Source organism: Schistocerca gregaria, chromosome 4 (assembly GCF_023897955.1).
Source record: "Schistocerca gregaria isolate iqSchGreg1 chromosome 4, iqSchGreg1.2, whole genome shotgun sequence".
Lineage (NCBI taxonomy): Eukaryota > Metazoa > Arthropoda > Insecta > Orthoptera > Acrididae > Schistocerca > Schistocerca gregaria.
The window spans coordinates 730721505-730740644 of record NC_064923.1 but is presented as its reverse complement, the minus strand read 5'-3'; the positions used below and the strand labels follow the sequence as shown (position 1 = coordinate 730740644).

Below are 19140 nucleotides of genomic sequence, written 5' to 3'. Positions count from 1 at the left end.
TTGAATTTTGTGTGTATGTTTGTGTTTGTTTGTGTATCTATCAACCTGCCAGCGCTTTCGTTTGGTAAGTTGTAAGTCACATCATCTTTGTTTTTAGACATATTTTTCCCAGTGGAATGTTTCCCTCTGCCATTAATCCATATTGTGATAAATCACAAGGATGTGGAATTAATCATGATTACAGAACACAGATAAAATACATGACATAATACATGAACGTAAAATGACAAAAATGCACCATAAAATGATGAAAAAAAGCAATCATTGCTTTATCTGTAGGTATTCATCAAGAGAGTAGAAGTAATTTCCCTTTAGGTATTCCCTTAATTCATGTTTAAAAGTAGCTAAGACATTACTGTAAACTTCAATATTTGAAGGAAGAAAGATAAAAATTTTTGTAGCAGAATAATGAAAACTTTTTTGCATGAGACTTAAATTTTCAGATCCCTATGTAAATCATATTTAGACCTAGTATCATGATCATGACATTCACCATTTGTTTTAAAAAGAGATTGGTTATTAGAAACGAGGCTCATTAAAGAAAATATGTGTTGAGAGGTGACAATGTTTGGAACAGATTTCTGCAAGAATATCTTGGATGAACACCACTAAAGATTCTCACAGCTTTGTTCTGCAGTAAATATTTTTTTGGCTAAAGGCTGGTCACCCCAAAATATTATGCCATATGACATGATAGAATAAAAATAACAAAACTAGGCAGCTTTGATAGCATCCACGTCACCAATGGGTTCGATTACACGCAGAGCATAAGTTGCCACACTGAGCCTTCTATATAGGTCTAGTATATGCACAGACCAGTTCAACCTGCCATCAATCAGAATGCCCAAGAACTTAGATGATTCACAGCATAGTATATTTAGGTTAAGTGGCATACTAATTTTTCTTGCTGGGATGTGTGAAATTTTATAAATTGAGATTTTTCAATATTTATGTTAGTCCATGGCACTTAAACCAGTGTAGGATGTCATCAAGTACAGCATCTTATTCATTTTCTAGGTTATTGTTAGTTCGACTTTCAAGCAAAATAGTGGTATCATCAGTAAAAAATGTGATATTCTTTGTTGCACTGTGGTCACTGATACCAGTGGACATCTTGGAAGACATTGGGTTTATTTGCTGCCATTAGATCCAATATACTTCCATCATCAGTGTGGTTCTGAACTGTCTGTTCTAGGTAGTTTCTAGAGAAGGCATTTAGTAATGTTTCACAGGATGCCTTATTGTGCCCCCTATTAAGAGAACTGTAACTGTCTCAAGTGACTGTTTAATGATTAAAGCCTCCATTGATGATTACAATGTAATTGGAGTACTTACATACAAGCAAACTCAGGTTCTTTCTAAAGTTTTCAGTTACATCAGGAGATGTAACTGAATGGGCAATAGAAGGTTCAAATAACCATTTTCTGCCCATCCATGATACTAAATCTTGCTCAAACAATCTCAAATGCAGCTTTAGTTTCCAACTTGGTGGATTAGAGTTTCTTGCCTACTGCCACAAATACACCACCTCCATTTTCCATTAGGTTCTCCTTTAGATATCAATTTAAATTTTCCCCAAAATACTTACTGTCATCACCTGCAAGCTTCTACTGAATTACACTGTCCTTCCAGGTAGAGTTAGTTAGTTAGTTAGTTAGTTAGTTAGTTATATTACTTGTTCCATGGATCATGAACACGATTCTTTCGTAATGATGTGGAACGTGTCAAAGTACACAAGATTCATTTATCCCAAATAATCATTGTTAGTCTTATATACGGTACAATTGTTAATGCTTACTGTATTCGCACGAAGTAATGGCCGCTATCGACAGGGGATCTCAAGTTGATTCCGTATTTCTAGATTTCCGGAAAGCTTTTGACACCGTTCCTCACAAGCGACTTCTAATCAAGCTGCGGAGCTATGGGGTATCGTCTCAATTGTGCGACTGGATTCGTGATTTCCTGTCAGGAAGGTCGCAGTTCGTAGTAATAGACGGCAAATCATCGAGTAAAACTGAAGTGATATCAGGTGTTCCCCAGGGAAGCGTCCTGGGACCTCTACTGTTCCTGATCTATATAAATGACCTGGGTGACAATCTGAGCAGTTCTCTTAGGTTGTTCGCAGATGATGCTGTAATTTACCGTCTAGTAAGGTCATCCGAAGACCAGTATCAGCTGCAAAGCGATTTAGAAAAGATTGCTGTATGGTGTGTCAGGTGGCAGTTGACGCTAAATAACGAAAAGTGTGAGATGATCCACATGAGTTCCAAACGAAATCCGTTGGAATTCGATTACTCGATAAATAGTACAATTCTCAAGGCTGTCAATTCAACTAAGTACCTGGGTGTTAAAATTACAAACAACTTCAGTTGGAAGGACCACATAGATAATATTGTCGGGAAGGCGAGCCAAAGGTTGCGTTTCATTGGCAGGACACTTAGAAGGTGCAACAAGTCCACTAAAGAGACAGCTTACACTACACTCGTTCGTCCTCTGTTAGAATATTGCTGCGCGGTGTGGGATCCTTACCAGGTGGGATTGACGGAGGACATCGAGAGGGTGCAAAGAAGGGCAGCTCGTTTTGTATTATCGCGTTATAGGGGAGAGAGTGTGGCAGATATGATACACGAGTTGGGATGGAAGTCATTACAGCATAGACGTTTTTCGTCGCGGCGAGACCTTTTTACGAAATTTCAGTCACCAACTTTCTCTTCCGAATGCGAAAATATTTTGTTGAGCCCAACCTACATAGGTAGGAATGATCATCAAAATAAAATAAGAGAAATCAGAGCTCGAACAGAAAGGTTTAGGTGTTCGTTTTTCCCGCTCGCTGTTCGGGAGTGGAATAGTAGAGAGATAGTATGATTGTGGTTCGATGAACCCTCTGCCAAGCACTTAAATGTGAATTGCAGAGTAGTCATGTAGATGTATTTCTTTGGTCTATGTCTAAAAATTCATCTATGGAGTAGAAGGAGTTGTCATTCAGGAATTCCCTTAACTTACTTTTGAATGCCGATTGGTTGTCTGTCAGACTTTTGATATTGTTTGGCAATTGACCAAAAATCTTTGTGGCAGTATAATTCACCCCCTTTTGTGCCAATGTCAAATTCAATGAACGGTAGTGAAGGTCACCCTGTCTCCTAGTATTGTAGTTGTGGACTGTGCTATTAATTCTGAAGTGATCTGGGTTACTAACAACAAATTTCATTAGGCTGTATATATATTGTGAAGCTACTGGCAATATCCCTAATTCTACAAGACGATCTTGGATGAGCCCCAGACATTATTCTGATAACACGTTTTTGTGCAATAAATACCTTCTTTCTTAGTGATGAATTGCCCCAAAAGATGATTCCGTAAGAAAGCAACGAATGAAAATATGCATGGTAAGCTAACTTACTGATGTGCTTGTCTCCGAAATTTGCAATGACACTAATAGATAGTTACATCAAAATGAAAACTATAAACACAGCAAATATAATTTGGAAATAATACACTTTAGTGTCTTACCCTATTGTCACATTAAGCATTAGTGAAGGTTATCACACTTCGTGTAACTAACTGCTACTTCACAGCCAATCATTAAAAAACAGTAATTGTGTTAACTCGCAGGCTGGCGTGAGGTCTGGAACATGACAAGGGAATTAGAATTGAGAAAACGGATGTAGCTGGTGGAATACTTAACTTTAATCCATTAATGGAGAACGTCGCTCTTTATGGTACATGATTCACAATATCAATAGTACGGATACTGGCGCCTTGCTAAATCGTAGCAAATAACGTAGCTGAAGGCTATGCTAACTATCGTCTCAGCAAATGAGAGCGTAATTTGTCAGTGAACCATCGCTAGCAAAGTCGGCTGTACAACTGGGGCTAGTGCTAGGAAGTGTCTCTAGACCTGCCATGTGGCGGCGCTCGGTTTGCAATCACTGAAAGTGGTGACACGTGGGTCCGACGTATACTACCGAACCACGGCTGATTTAAAGGCTACCACCTAGCAAGTGTGGTGTCTGGTGGTGACACCACACCTAAGATTATGGAAACATTTAAACCTAAGTAATGTACAGTGGTTGCTGAAATGCATAATCACTTAATGTGAATATAATGAATATCTCCCCATGTACTGGTTTACTCTTTACCCCAATTATTCCTATTATATTATAATACTAGCCCTCTAAATGACCTTCCTACTCAACTTTATCTAAATACATAAGTATGTAATCTCGTTCTTCAAGATATGTCACAAAATACTGATATAGCTCATGCCTGAAATTCAAATAACAATGAACTAACTAAAAAAGAATAGATAATAACAACAGCAAAAAACCTGTAGTTTCCTGTTTATAACAAACTGCAGGCATACTGTGCACAGTTCCACTCACTGATCCGATCGACTCACAGTGTAAAGGTTATTAGAATGCAAAAAAGAGTTTTAAGAATAATTTGTGGCCTTAAAAATATGGAGTTCTGTAAATCCCATTTTACTGAGCTTGGTGTTGTAAATGTTCTAAGTTTATTCATTTATGAAACTATCTTGTCCACTAGGGACTACCTCCTGAAAACAGGCAAACTGCTACAGAACAAAAGTGTACACAACTATAGTACCAGAAGGGAATCAAATATACGTCAAAAATATCACAGAACAACTGCCTATCAGAGGAGCATAATTAACATTGGTGTAATACTACAGAATAAGATACCAGAGGAAATAAAAAGTACTGCTCATCCAATATTTAAAGCTAAACGAAAGGCATTTCTAATAAAGCACTGTTTCTATTCTGTCAGAGAATGTCTGAATACATAACAAAATTAATTGTAGTAGGTACCTAATTTTAATTGCTAATGCTATGTGCAATATCAGTGTGCAATATGATAAAACTGGACCAATAAAAAATCAAATCAAATCAAATGCTGTAACTGGTGGTCAAGGGCATCTGGACATCACTGACATCATGTGATGACATTACCAGTAACATACATGTAATTCTGCAGTTGTGATGTTGTAAATTTCTCTAGTAATGGTCTGTTTAAGATAGTTTTTTGTGGAAGTATTGCCAGCATGTACTTTGCATCTTAGTGTGCTCCATAAATAAAATACACACTGTATTAACTCTGGGGACCTTGTGGGCCAGAGGCCTCTACTGATACATCTGTCTTCAGGGAGCACATTGGTGATGTGGGCCATAATTTGGTTGAATGTCTGAGTGGTTGTTCCATCTTGCAGGAAAACTGCATACAGCTTCCCTACTGCATCTGTTAATTGCGCATTGAAGGATTCAAAGATCTCTAGATATATGTGGCACTGTATAAGTTGTAATTGAAAGATATGGGGAAATTAATGTGAATACCGGATAACACATACCAAACACCTATCTTCTCTGAGTGGAGAGTTTTTCATTCAGAATATGTGGATTGTCCTGCGACCAGTATCTGCAATTCTTGAAGTTTACATAACCTGACAAATGAAACCAGGTCTCATCTACCATCAAGTAAAGCAAGGGGCTCAAGTAACCATTAGCAATTGATATTAAGAGCAAATTAAAATAATGAACTATCTTTTCCTGATCCTCAAGTTTCAGCTCTTGCACCACACTCACAGGATAGGCTTTTCATTTCATGTCTTTTAGTACATGATAACACAATGTACAAAATGAGCAACCTGCTGTGATAGTCTCCTTACCTAATAGCAGATACTTCTTGTAATGCCCATGCAAATTCTGTCTGAAGTTTCAGGTGTCCTCACTCCACAATATCAGTTCATTGTTGTAATGCTAACAGCATCATTTCTGTAACAGTCCACAATACAAGCTTCTCACAACAGCTGCTGCATGAACACACAGCTGCACTCAACTTTCCAATCAAATGTAGTGCAGCCAAATTTTAGGACAGTATTGCCATTACACAACCAGTTTGACTAGAGATGATTAAATGGTACTTCAGGCAGACTGAGCTTATTTGGGACACCCTGTATCATACATAAAGGTAGTACAGGATTTTCCTATTAATAAAATGGTTAGTTGCTGAAGTTCTTACTAATAAAACTGTGAAAAATCTTGTGTCCTCTCAATATGCTTATGGGGATCTACCACAGCATCTAAATCTGTACTCTGTAGACCAGTATAAGGTGCATGGCAGATGGTATGCCCCATTGTACCAGTTATTAGGTTTTCTTCCCATTACATTCATCTATAGAGTGCAGGAAAAATGATTGTTTGAATGCCTTTGTGCATGCAATAATTATTCTAATCTTGTCCTCAATATCCCTATGTGAGCCATATGTAAGGGGCTTTAGTATATTCCTAGAGTCATCATTTAAAACCAGTTCTTGAAACTTTGTTATTAGACTTTTACAGGATATTTTATGTCTATCTTTAAGAGTTAGTCTGTTAAATTTCTTCAGTATTTCTGTCAAATTCTTCCACGGGTCAAACAAACATGTAAACATTCATGTTGCCCTTTCCTGTATACATTCAGCATCCCCTGTTAGTCCTATTTGGTATGGTTCCCAAAGACTTGACAAATATTCTACAATGGGTTGCTCGAGTAATTTATAAGCAATTTCCTTTGTAGACTACTTACACTTCCCCATACTCTACCAATAAACTGAAGTCATATCAACTGCTTTGCCCATGAGTAAGCCTATGTGATAATTCCATTTCATATCCCTACACCCAGGTAGTTATATGAGTTAGCCGATTGCAAGAGTGACTTGTTGATATTATAGTCATAGAGTACTACATTTTTTTTATGTTTCGTGAAGTGCACAATTTTACATTTATGAACAGTTAAAGCAAGTTGCCAATCTTTGCAACACTAATCTTATCAACATCTGACTTTATGTTTATGCAGCTCCTTTCCGATAATACTTCATTATAGATAACTGTCATCAGTAAAAAGTCTCAGATTACTGTTAATATTATACACCATGAGCAGCAAGAATCCAACACACTTCCCTGGATTACAACCAAAGTTACTCTCACAATGACTTCCCATCAAAGACAACATGCTATATCCTTCATGCCAAAAAGTCCTCAGTACAGTCACAAATCCCACAGGATTTTACGTTCGACAATGAGTGTAGGTATGGCACTGAATCTAATGCTTTTCAGAAATCAAGAAATTCTGTGACTACCTGACTGCCTTGTCCAAAGCTTTCAGTTTGTCACAAGAGAAAAGTATGAGCTGGGTTTCTCATGACTGATATTTTGGAATCCATGTTGATTGGCACAGAAGAGGTCATTCTGCTCAAGGTATCCATCATCTTTGAGCTCAGAATATGTTCTAAGATTCTACAAGAAAACATTGTCAAGGATACTAGAGAGTAATTTTGTGAACCACTTCTACCACATCTAAAACAAAGACGTAGTGTCAGAGCACAATCTTATTACTCACAGTTATATTGCCATGTGTACCATCTATATGTGTGATGCGTGCTTTTTGCATATTTAAATACTGTCATTGCTGATATCCAAATTTTTCTGAATACTATATATTACATGAAAGTAATTAATATAAAATGTGCAACACAAGGAGCAAACACCAATTAAGGTAAACCATATAGGTATATTAACATCTATGTGTATGTGTACTTGTATTTCTGTATGTGTTTTTGTTTCTGTGTATTTGTGTGTATGCATGAATTGTTGTTGTGGTCTTCAGTCCTGAGACTGGTTTGATGCAGCTCTCCATGCTACTCTATCCTGTGAAAGCTGCTTCATCTCCTAGTACATACTGCAGCCTACATCCTTCTGAATCTGCTTAGTGTATTCATCTTTTGGTCTCCCTCCACACTGCCCTCCAATACCAAATTGGTGATCCCTTGATGCCTCAGAACATGTCCTACCAACCGATCCCTTCTTCTAGTCAAGTTGTGCCACAAACTCCTCTTCTCCCCAATTCTATTCAATACCTCCTCATTAGTTATGTGATCTACCCATCTAATCTTCAGCATTCTTCTGTAGCACCACATTTCGAAAGCTTCTATTCTGTTCTTGTCCGAATTATTTATCGTCCATGTTTCACTTCCATACATGGCTACACTCCATACATGTACTCTCAGAAACGACTTCCTGATACCTAAATCTATACTCGATGTTAACAAATTTCTCTTCTTCAGAAACGCTTTCCTTGCCATTGCCAGTCTACATTTTATATTCTCTCTACTTCGACCATCATCAGTTATTTTGCTCCCCAAATAGCAAAACTTCTTTATTACTTTAAGTGGCTCATTCCCTAATCTAATTCCCTCAGCATCACCAGAGTTAACTTGACTTTATTCCATTATCCTTGTTTTGCTTTTGTTGATGTTCATCTAATATGCTCCTTTCAGGACACTGTCCATTCCCTTCAACTGCTCTTCCAAGTCCTTTGCTGTCTCTGACAGAATTACAATGTCATCGGCAAACCTTAAAGTTTTTATTTCTTCTCCATGGATTTTAATACCTACTCTGAATTTTTCTTTTGTTTCCTTTATAGCTTGCTCAATATACAGATTGAATAACATCGGGGATAGGTTACAACCGTGTCTCACTCCCATCCCAACCACTGCTTCCCTTTCATGTCCCTTGACTCTTATAACTGCCATCTGGTTTCGGTACAAATTGTAAATAGCCTTTCGCTCCCTGTATTTTACCCCTGCCACCTTCAGAATTTGAAAAAGAGTATTCCAATCAACATTGTCAAAAGCTTTCTCTAAGTCTACAAATGCTAGAAACATAGGTTTGCCTTTACTTAATCTGTTTATAAGTCATAGGGTCAGCATTGCCTCACATGGTCCAATATTTCTACGGAATCCAAACTGATCTTCCCCGAGGTCGGCTTCTACCAGTTTTTCCATTTGCATTAGTATTTTGCAGCCATGACTTATTATATGTACGTCTATAGCCTATGTATAGCTCTAATTGCAACATGCAAAACTATTTTATTTGCTTGTATTTAACTGATATATCTGATATCGTGTGAGACAGCCTGGTGGCAAATAAACTAAACTCATAACTTTTGTGTTTCAGTCTGACTCATTACTGCAAGTACTTCGTGGAGTAAGGTATGCCATAACTCACAGACTTCAAATTTATATACACAGAAAGTGCTGACATGGAAGTCCTTTTATACAAAGAGCAGATACTTGTTTAATGGATAGGTTTTTTATTCTAACTTTTCCATGTTACTGATCCTGATATGGGAAGTTGTCACAGATGGCCTTTAGAATTGTAGGGCACTAACTAAGTAATATATTTGGCTCCAGAACTTCTTCTCTTTTTTCATAAATTTATCCTCACTTTCTTTGTTCAAAAACTAATTTTAAATCGTAGTCACCCAGAAATGGTAGCAGTAACATTCAAAATGTTTGATATTAAAGGAAAGAGGAGTATCAGAATTCTAGCAGATGAATAAAGTTTCAGATTAATGGCAAGCCCTGAAAGTGTAGTAGTAATAATAATAACAGTAACAATAATTATTATAATTGGTATAATGTCAACTTTATACAGGATGTATATATACAACTACAGAAATCTGTAACTATTGATACATGTTCAATTACCCAAGAGTTCCTAAGTGCAATGTAACATATACCGTACAGTTAAAAGGAAGTCACGCTTGATCAGGGTCCACGTCACTTTCCATTTTTAACCAGGCATAACATCTGAGAAAGGAAAGAAATAATAATAATATTCAGCTATTTGATTTTGCTTAAAAGTTTTCTGTGAATTTTATTTCAATGTCTAAGTTTTTACTTATACTTTTTATGCAAAAATCATGATTAAATTCTTCAAGGTCCTGTTGATGACTCTGTCCATGTGAATATCATCTTACTGTGTGAGTATGAGAGGAACATAACTCCATTTTAATGATTTTACAGGAGAAGTAAAAGAAGGTATTTTAACATGTAAATTTCATGTTTGAGTGACATGATACAAGCTTTATTGAAAAATCTCTACACCGCTAAAGAATACACTTAAAAAGCTATCATATGAGAATATATCTTAAAAAATAATCCTTACTGGTTGCCCATTATTTATTGTTTAATATGGTGCTAAGAAGACATCTCTTTATGATTAGAAGCTTTATGTTTTGGAGATATGACCCTTTCTGAGAAAGTATATATAAAAAAAATTAAGTTGCACATTAAAAACTGAACAGTTCTGGTTAAAACAAAAGCATGTTAGTGAATTTGCACCAATGTCACCACTGAATGTTCACTTTCTCACTCACTTCATCACAACCATTGCCTCCACAGTCTTAACCTTCAGCTTTCACTTCTTGAAGATTTTTGTGAAGTGTGTGATACTGGTCCTTGATCATGCCTGTACAACAAAGATCCATGAGGTTTTTCATTTTCTGTTCCAGAAGATCTTAGTGCTCAGTGGTATTCCGAACTTATCTCCATTGCAAAGGTCGCCAATGCTTGGTTGTATGGTGGTGTTCGATCTGGGGGGAAAGTCAGTTCAAAACCTAGTGGTGGAAACAAATTTGCACTGCCAGTATTTGTCTGTCAGGGGAAAAATAGATGGTAGCAGCAAGTTCTTGATCACCAGACTGTGCACCAATTTCGTGATTTAAATGCCAAAAATATCCACAGTGTCTGATGAACTGAAGGCATGTGACATAGTTGATGGTGATATGTCTGTCAGCTGGGGACGTTTATTTTGGTGACCTCGTTGGTGCTATTCATGAGGAGTAGGCCATGTGGTGGCACTGGGTTTCACCCTCTCCCTTCCCTTCTCTCATCATCATCAGCATCATCATCATCATCATACAACATGAACATTACAGTACACTTAACACATACACACACATCAACAATACATACAATTCTGGAAATGGAAAAAAGAACACATTGAAACCGGTGTGTCAGACCCACCATACTTGCTCCGGACACTGTGAGAGGGCTGTACAAGCAATGATCACACGCACAGCACAGCGGACACACCAGGAACCGCGGTGTTGGCCATCGAATGGCGCTAGCTGCGCAGCATTTGTGCACCGCTGCCGTCAGTGTCAGCCAGTTTGCCGTGGCATACGGAGCTCCATCGCAGTCTTTAACACTGGTAGCACGCCGCGACAGCGTGGACGTGAACAGTATGTACAGTTGACGGACTTTGAGCGAGGGCGTATAGTGGGCATGCGGGAGGCCGGGTGGACGTACCGCCGAATTGCTCAACACGTGGGGCATGAGGTCTCCACAGTGCATCGATGTTGTCGCCAGTGGTCGGCCGAAGGTGCACGTGCCCGTCGACCTGCGACCGGACCGCAGCGACGCACGGATGCACGCCAAGACCGTAGGATCCTACGCAGTGCCGTAGGGGACTGCACCGCCACTTCCCAGCAAGTTAGGGACACTGTTGCTCCTGGGGTATCGGCGAGGACCATTCACAACTGTCTCCATGAAGCTGGGCTACGGTCCCGCACACCGTTAGGCCGTCTTCCGCTCACGCCCCAACATCGTGCAGCCCGCCTCCAGTGGTGTCGCGACAGGCGTGAATGGAGGGACGAATGGAGACGTGTTGTCTTCAGCGATGAGAGTTGCATCTGCCTTGGTGCCAATGATGGTCGTATGCGTGTTTGGCGCCGTGCAGGTGAGCGCCACAATCAGGACTGCATACGACCGAGGCACACACGGCCAACACCCGGCATCATGGTGTGGGGAGCGATCTCCTACACTGGCCGTACACCTCTGTTGATCATCGAGGGGACACTGAATAGTGCACGGTACATCCAAACCGTCATCGAACCCATCGTTCTACCATTCCTAGACCGGCAAGGGAACTTGCTGTTCCAACAGGACAATGCATGTCCGCATGTATCCCGTGCCACCCAACGTGCTCTAGAAGGTGTAAGTCAACTACCCTGGCCAGCAAGATCTCCGGATCTGTCCCCCATTGAGCATGTTTGGGACTGGATGAAGCGTCATCTCACGCGGTCTGCACGTCCAGCACGAACGCTGGTCCAACTGAGGCGCCAGGTGGAAATGGCATGGCAAGCCGTCCCACAGGACTACATCCAGCATCTCTACGATCGTCTCCATGGGAGAATAGCAGCCTGCATTGCTGCGAAAGGTGGATATACCCTATAGTAGTGCCGACATTGTGCATGCTCTGTTGCCTGTGTCTATGTGCCTGTGGTTCTGTCAGTGTGATCATGTGATGTATCTGACCCCAGGAATGTGTCAATAAAGTTTCCCCTTCCTGGGACAATGAATTCACGGTGTTCTTATTTCAATTTCCAGGAGTGTATGTGTAATATTAGAAATCTTGTAATACTACTTGTTGCAAACAAAAAAAGGTGGTATTTCAGTTCCAACTGGAAGACTGAATCATAATTTTGGAATTTTCTGTAAACTGCCAAACATTTGAGTTGTCGATAATGGAAATGTTTGTGATATCAAAGCTTCATCACATTAAGCTGTCGTACTTGATTTACATCATTGACAATTTTTGTATTTTTCAGCTGTTCCTTCTGCATAGCACCAAAATCCAGGAAGTTCTTCTGGTTCATTTCAGTGATTTATTATAGCTTTTATTTTGAATCAGTCTGAAAAACAGTATAACATCCTCTAGGGTCATTGATGTTAAGGTATTTTTGCAGTGTTCTCTATACTGGCACACAGTCCAGGATCAAAGAAGCATTGCTTCTCTCCTCCACAGGTGCTGAGATCTTCTGGAGTTCTTGAAATATACATGATGATTCTTTGTCTGATCCACATTTAGCCTCAACTTTGTGCTACATGTAACTCCTAGCTTTCCTGGTAACTGTATTGTATAATGTGAGATTGTATAAAGCTGGTCTTCTTTGATGGAAAATGCCCTTAGCTACTATGTTTGGACTGTACCCCTTAGCTTCTAGATCATATTCCAGTAAATGGCATTCTCTTGTTTGGACCCATTGTTTCATTTCAGTTTTTAGATTTATAGCTACCTCTTTTCCATTTAGTGCAGGTCTTTTTTCTCCGCTTCTTAATATTCATAATAGAGATTTTGAAAGTGACATCTGTGGTTGCATACATGTTTTCTAGGTATATGAAAGCCTATGTTAAACTCTGTATTAAATCTGTATTAAATATTTCTCTATAGAGCCAGTATTTTTGAGCAGTAACCTGTTCTGCTTCAGAATGTTCCTTATGTATTTCATGCATTGCTTATATATTCAAATCTAAGAATTGACCATATTGTTCTTTTGGCAGTAATGCAGTGCAACAATAGGAATTGATTTTATATGGTTCCTTATTCTCTCCCTTGTCTCTTTGGATTTGCTTATACATAGATGATGATGACATCTCTTGTCAACTGTCAAAATCATTTTGCTGCTATCTCTTTTCTTCTGTATGTATTGCTCAAATGTTTCTCATACAGTGAAAGTGCTCAGGAAAAATCCTAGACTTGCTTGAACTTCACAACCATTTTTCAGCTGAAAGCACTTCTTTACCACTGTTTTTTGAGACTGTGTAACTGCAGAATGTGACTTTGCTGCAGACATCTCCTTAATAAGTGTACCTAAATGCTGTCACTGCTGTTTTTTATGCCTTTCATCCTCCAGAATCCATGGAAAATTCCCCTCACAACAGTCTCACTGTTGATCTCACTACACTTTCTTGGGCATTTGTTGCAATTCTCATACTTAAGTGTATTGAGTGGTACTTCTTTGTTAGCAGTTGATGATTATGCCTTTGTTAACTAGCTGTTCATTTTTCTTATATTCTCCTCCACTGCCCTGTATTCTTATTTCTTTTCCTCACTTTCTTTTCCTTATCAGTGCCTTTTCCACAACAAAATTTTCTTTGCTTTCCAGTAGCACATCTTATCTTTACTTGTGCAATAGAAATTTCCACAAAATTCTTACTGTATTGGATCTTGTCTCTAAATTGTTCAGATACACCACAAACTGAGCTACCCATATCACTCATACATTTATCTTCCAACTGATCAATCTTAATTTTAATGTAAGGACATCCAAATACTGAATCATCTTCTCTGCTGTCAGACACTCCATGCAAAAGATCACTTTCAGTTTCATCAAATGTAGCATCTACACTGTCTTCACACAGTTTTATCAACTGTACTGGTATCATAGCATTACTTTGGTTACTCATATTGTCAAGTAAAGATTGAACACATGAAAGGATCCCATGGTACAACTAACATCACTTGTTAAAGAAAGAACACAAAATACAGGGTGACCCAGAAAAACAGGAACAGTTCCACAATCCAATATAACTAGAAGTGATGAAGGAAGCAAATTGCATTCATAGTAATAGAGACCTTACAACTTTTCCATTTATGAAACATTTATGGCATTTATATTTTTTAAAAAATTACTTGCTGTAGATTGTGTTGTCCTGGATGAATACATTTGTGAAATCTACTGTTTAGGTTCTTCATTGACTGCTGCAACATCTCAGTTGGGATACTGTGAATTGCATCAAATTCTCTGTTTTAACTCATCCAGGTTTCTTTGTTGAGTCATGTAGACTTTGCTCTTGTGGTAGCCCCACAAGAAAAAATCACAGACAAATAAATATGGTGATGTAAATGGGCACAGAATGTTACTGAATCGTGAGATCACATGGTTGCCATACAATTCTTGCACATATGCCATTGATTGCTGTGCAGTATGTGATGCTCCATCCTGTTGAAACCAGGCTTCTTGGATGTTTGGATAGTTGTCCAACGAAGGTGTAACAAAAGTTTGTAACATCTCCATGTAATGAGCAGTATTGGCAGTTATTGTGTTTCTCTGTTTATTTGCAAAAAAATATGGTCCGATGATCCCATGTAATGAAACACCACACCATACTGTCACTTTAGTAGCATGTAAAGGGCTTTCATGAACACCATTAGGATTTGTGTTTGCCCAGTAATGATAGTTCTGTTTATTCACCTGTGAAATGAAAATGTGCCTCATCTGACATCCAGAAATTGTTTAGAAATTCATCATCATTGTTTCTTTTTGATATTATTTGTTGACCGAATCCTAATCGTAACTGGTACTCATTGTCCTTCAATTGTTGCACCATCTGTAGTTTGTGCAGTTGAAATTTTAAATCAAGATGAAGAATTCAGCGAGCACTCTCCCAGGATATTCCAAACATTACTGCTTGCTTATAAGTTGAACACTATGGGCTCTTTAAGATATACTTGTGTATGACATCAATGTTTGCAGGAGAATGCACACTTCTTGGTCATCCTGTTGGTTTTTTCTTGAGTGCAGATAAAGTCTCTTCAAAGTTATTAATCCATCACTTTATTACATGTTTCAACAGAATGGCATCATGGCGTCCTAAATTATAAAATCCTCATAACTTCCTCTGCACCTCTACCAAACTATCATTGTTTTTGTAAAATATTTTTATGGCTAACACATGCTGTTGTCTGTACCACTGATCCATGATTACCCAAATGGTGGACTGTTTACTTGCCAATGTCATGAACCTGCAATGTTGCCATCTGCCCATGGCTGCCATTACTCATTTCCAACATTCCTGTTATTCTGTGGCACCCTGTATATTACTGTCAAATTTACACATCCTGCTTAGATCTTCTTTCATTTCATTCCACCAATTAGGATACAAATTTTTATTAACCGCAGCTAACTTATTCTAGAATGCATATTTATCTATGTTATCATTAATCTGGTCCCAAACAAACTTCAAAAAATTTTAACCTTTACTCTATATGCTTACAGATAACTCACATTTACTGTTTGGATCATTAATCTTCATTACATTATTACTCTTCATTACATTAGTGAGAAACTCTTTCTGACTGGGCTGGTATACCATGACTCTCACTTGCAACATCATGTACATCACTTACTGTACCTGCATTGTCAACATCATTCACAAATAACTCTGGAAGTTCAATATTCTTAAACTCCTCAAATACCTGATACTCATCATCATCATATTCCTCCAAAATTACCTCATCAACAACATCACTAACGATGCATTTTCATCTCCATCAAAATCACTTATCTCAACTGCATTTATTTGCAGTAAGCTACCAGTCTAATACTTTCCAACCTCAGTTACTTTAAACCTCTCATTCACATCTACATCAAAAATACCACCTAATTCAGATACAGTACGTTATGGGGACACCATATGATTATCGGTCAAATGCAATAACTATCCCAATTAAATTCCGCATCGAGATACACTCCTGGAAATTGAAATAAGAACACCATGAATTCATTGTCCCAGGAATGGGAAACTTTATTGACACATTCCTGGGGTCAGATACATCACATGATCACACTGACAGAACCACAGACACATAGACACAGGCAACAGAGCATGCACAATGTCGGCACTACTACAGTGTATATCCACCTTTCGCAGCAATGCAGGCTGCTATTCTCCCATGGAGACGATCGTAGAGATGCTGGATGTAGTCCTGTGGGACGGCTTGCCATGCCATTTCCACCTGGCGCCTCAGTTGGACCAGCGTTCGTGCTGGACATGCAGACCGCGTGAGACGACGCTTCATCCAGTCCCAAACATGCTCAATGGGGGACAGATCCGGAGATCTTGCTGGCCAGGGTAGTTGACTTACACCTTCTAGAGCACGTTGGGTGGCACGGGATACATGCGGACGTGCATTGTCCTGTTGGAACAGCAAGTTCCCTTGCCGGTCTAGGAATGGTAGAACGATGGGTTCGATGACGGTTTGGATGTACTGTGCACTATTCAGTGTCCCCTCGACGATCACCAGAGGTGTACGGCCAGTGTAGGAGATCGCTCCCCACACCATGATGCCGGGTGTTGGCCGTGTGTGCCTCGGTCGTGTGCAGTCCTGATTGTGGTGCTCACCTGCACGGCGCCAAACACGCATACGACCATCATTGGCACCAAGGCAGAAGCGACTCTCATTGCTGATGTCTCCATTCGTCCCTCCATTCACGCCTGTCACGACACCACTGGAGGCGGGCTGCACGATGTTGGGGCGTGAGCGGAAGACGGCCTAACGGTGTGCGGGACCGTAGCCCAGCTTCATGGAGACGGTCGCGAATGGTCCTCACCGATACACCAGGAGCAACAGTGTCCCTAATTTGCTGGGAAGTGGCGGTGCAGTCCCCTACGGCACTGCGTAGGATCCTACGGTCTTGGAGTGTATCCGTGCGTCGCTGCGGTCCGGTCCCAGGTCGACGGGCACGTGCACCTTCCGCCGACCACTGACGACAACATCGATGTACTGTGGAGACCTCACGCCCCACGTGTTGAGCAATTCGGCGGTACGTCCACCCGGCCTCTCGCATGCCCACTATATGCCCTCACTCAAAGTCCGTCAACTGCACATACGGTTCGCGTCCACGCTGTCGCGGCATGCTACCAGTGTTAAAGACTGCAATGGAGCTCCGTATGCCACGGCAAACTGGCTGACACTGACGGCGGCGGTGCACAAATGCTGCGCGGTTAGCGCCATTCGATGGCCAACGCCGCGGTTCCTGGTGTGTCCGCTGTGCCGTGCGTGTGATCATTGCTTGTACAGCCCTCTCGCAGTGTCCGGAAAAGTATGGTGGGTCTGACACACCGGTGTCAATGTGTTCTTTTTTCCATTTCCAGGAGTGTATATTTTGTAGTTAGTCATAAACGTGCACACAGGTTGCGTTACAGAACAGAACTAAAAACCAACATAGAGGCTCAGCAGGGCAATAAGAGTCCAATGATGGTCTTAATCATGGTCGATACGACCTATCGACGCCACACAGACCCCCATTGTTTTTTTTTTTTCATTATAAAATTATTTCGAGTTTTCTGAATAAAACAAATAAAGTTTCACCCTTCTAAGTGAATTCTAATTGTGTTTTTTATCACTTCAAAGTTGACGTGCTGCGTAAACAGTTGTAGTGGCTTGGGGTGTCACCTCAGACGGCACCGCTTGCTGCAAGCACTGTATCTTAGCAGAATTAGACAGTGTTTTGTTTTCCAACGTTGTATGGCTTTATCTCTGTGACAAGTGACTGTTCATATTGGTAAACATAAATGCTATAACATGTGTGTTGACTTGTGGAGTTTGCTTTGTGTTGTTTAGCTGTTCAATTTTGCGTATTTGACGAATTTTGCTTGTACCTGTTTTATGCATTTGGTTTGCGGATATCAATATGCCCCATTTCATCAATTGAGTGTTTAAGAATGGGCACAGTGAGTGGAAAAATAAATCTTTTGTTGTTTTGAAGGGAGATGCTGCTCATACTGCTTCACTGACTACTCCAAATGAAAGTGATAGAACTTCTTCCAGCAAGAAACTGTGTGTCAGTAAAGAAAAAATTGAAAACAATGAAAGCAATAGTAATGATGTGAATGAAATAATTAACATTTCCTTGTTCTCTAATATTTTGAAACATAACGTGTTATACCAAGTATTGCAAAGAAAAAGGACTGGAATTGAAAAAACTTCACACAGTGGTTTAGCATGTAAAATGTTATTGAAGTGTAACAAATGTGCTGCAGAAATCTCGTTTTCTAATTCTAACAGTATTCCTTGTAGTGGCAATAGTGTATGATATAAATGTTAGTCTAGTGTATGGCTTGCGCTGCATTGGCAAGTGCAGTGCTGCAGAGACAATATTATGTGGAATTATGAACTTACCAAAACCACCAACCAAGTTTGGATTTTATAATAAATTGGTGGGATCATCTGCTGAAGGTATTGCTCAAGCAACAATGAAGAAAGCAGTTGAAGAAGCTGTGACAGATAATGGGAATTGTAGAGATTTAACTGTTGCTTTAAATGGATCATGGAAACGTAGAAGTCATAAATCTCTAAATGGAGTTGTGACAGCTACCAGTGGAGACAGTTGCAAAGTAATTGATGTTGCTATTTTCTCAAAACATAGTAGATGTAAGGGCAATACCTAGGACAAACATAGTGAATGTTGTGAAGCAAATTTTCATTGCACGAGTGGAGCGATGGAAGTAGAGGGAGTGAAAGCAATTTTTTCCAGATCACAGGAGTGGTATAATGTACTATACACTAACTATGTAAGACATGGTGATTCTAAGGGATATAAAGCTGTAGAGGAACTCAGACCTCATGGCAATGAAATTCACATTAAAAAACAGGAGTGCATTGGATATGCGCAGAAGTTCATAGGGGTTTGCTTGTGCAAACTAAAGCAGACATTAGGATCCCAGAAGCTTAGTGA

The 19140-nt window shown here is 39.6% G+C and overlaps 1 protein-coding gene across 1 annotated transcript in view; it reads left to right on the top strand.

Moving 5' to 3' along the window:
- Nucleotides 1-19140, top strand: part of LOC126266661 (uncharacterized) — a 272935-nt gene that overhangs the window by 206040 nt on the left and 47755 nt on the right. The window contains exon 9 of the mRNA XM_049971077.1: nucleotides 9009-9043. Within this exon, the coding sequence (XP_049827034.1) occupies nucleotides 9009-9043 (35 nt within the window). The remainder of the gene's footprint in view (nucleotides 1-9008; nucleotides 9044-19140) is intronic.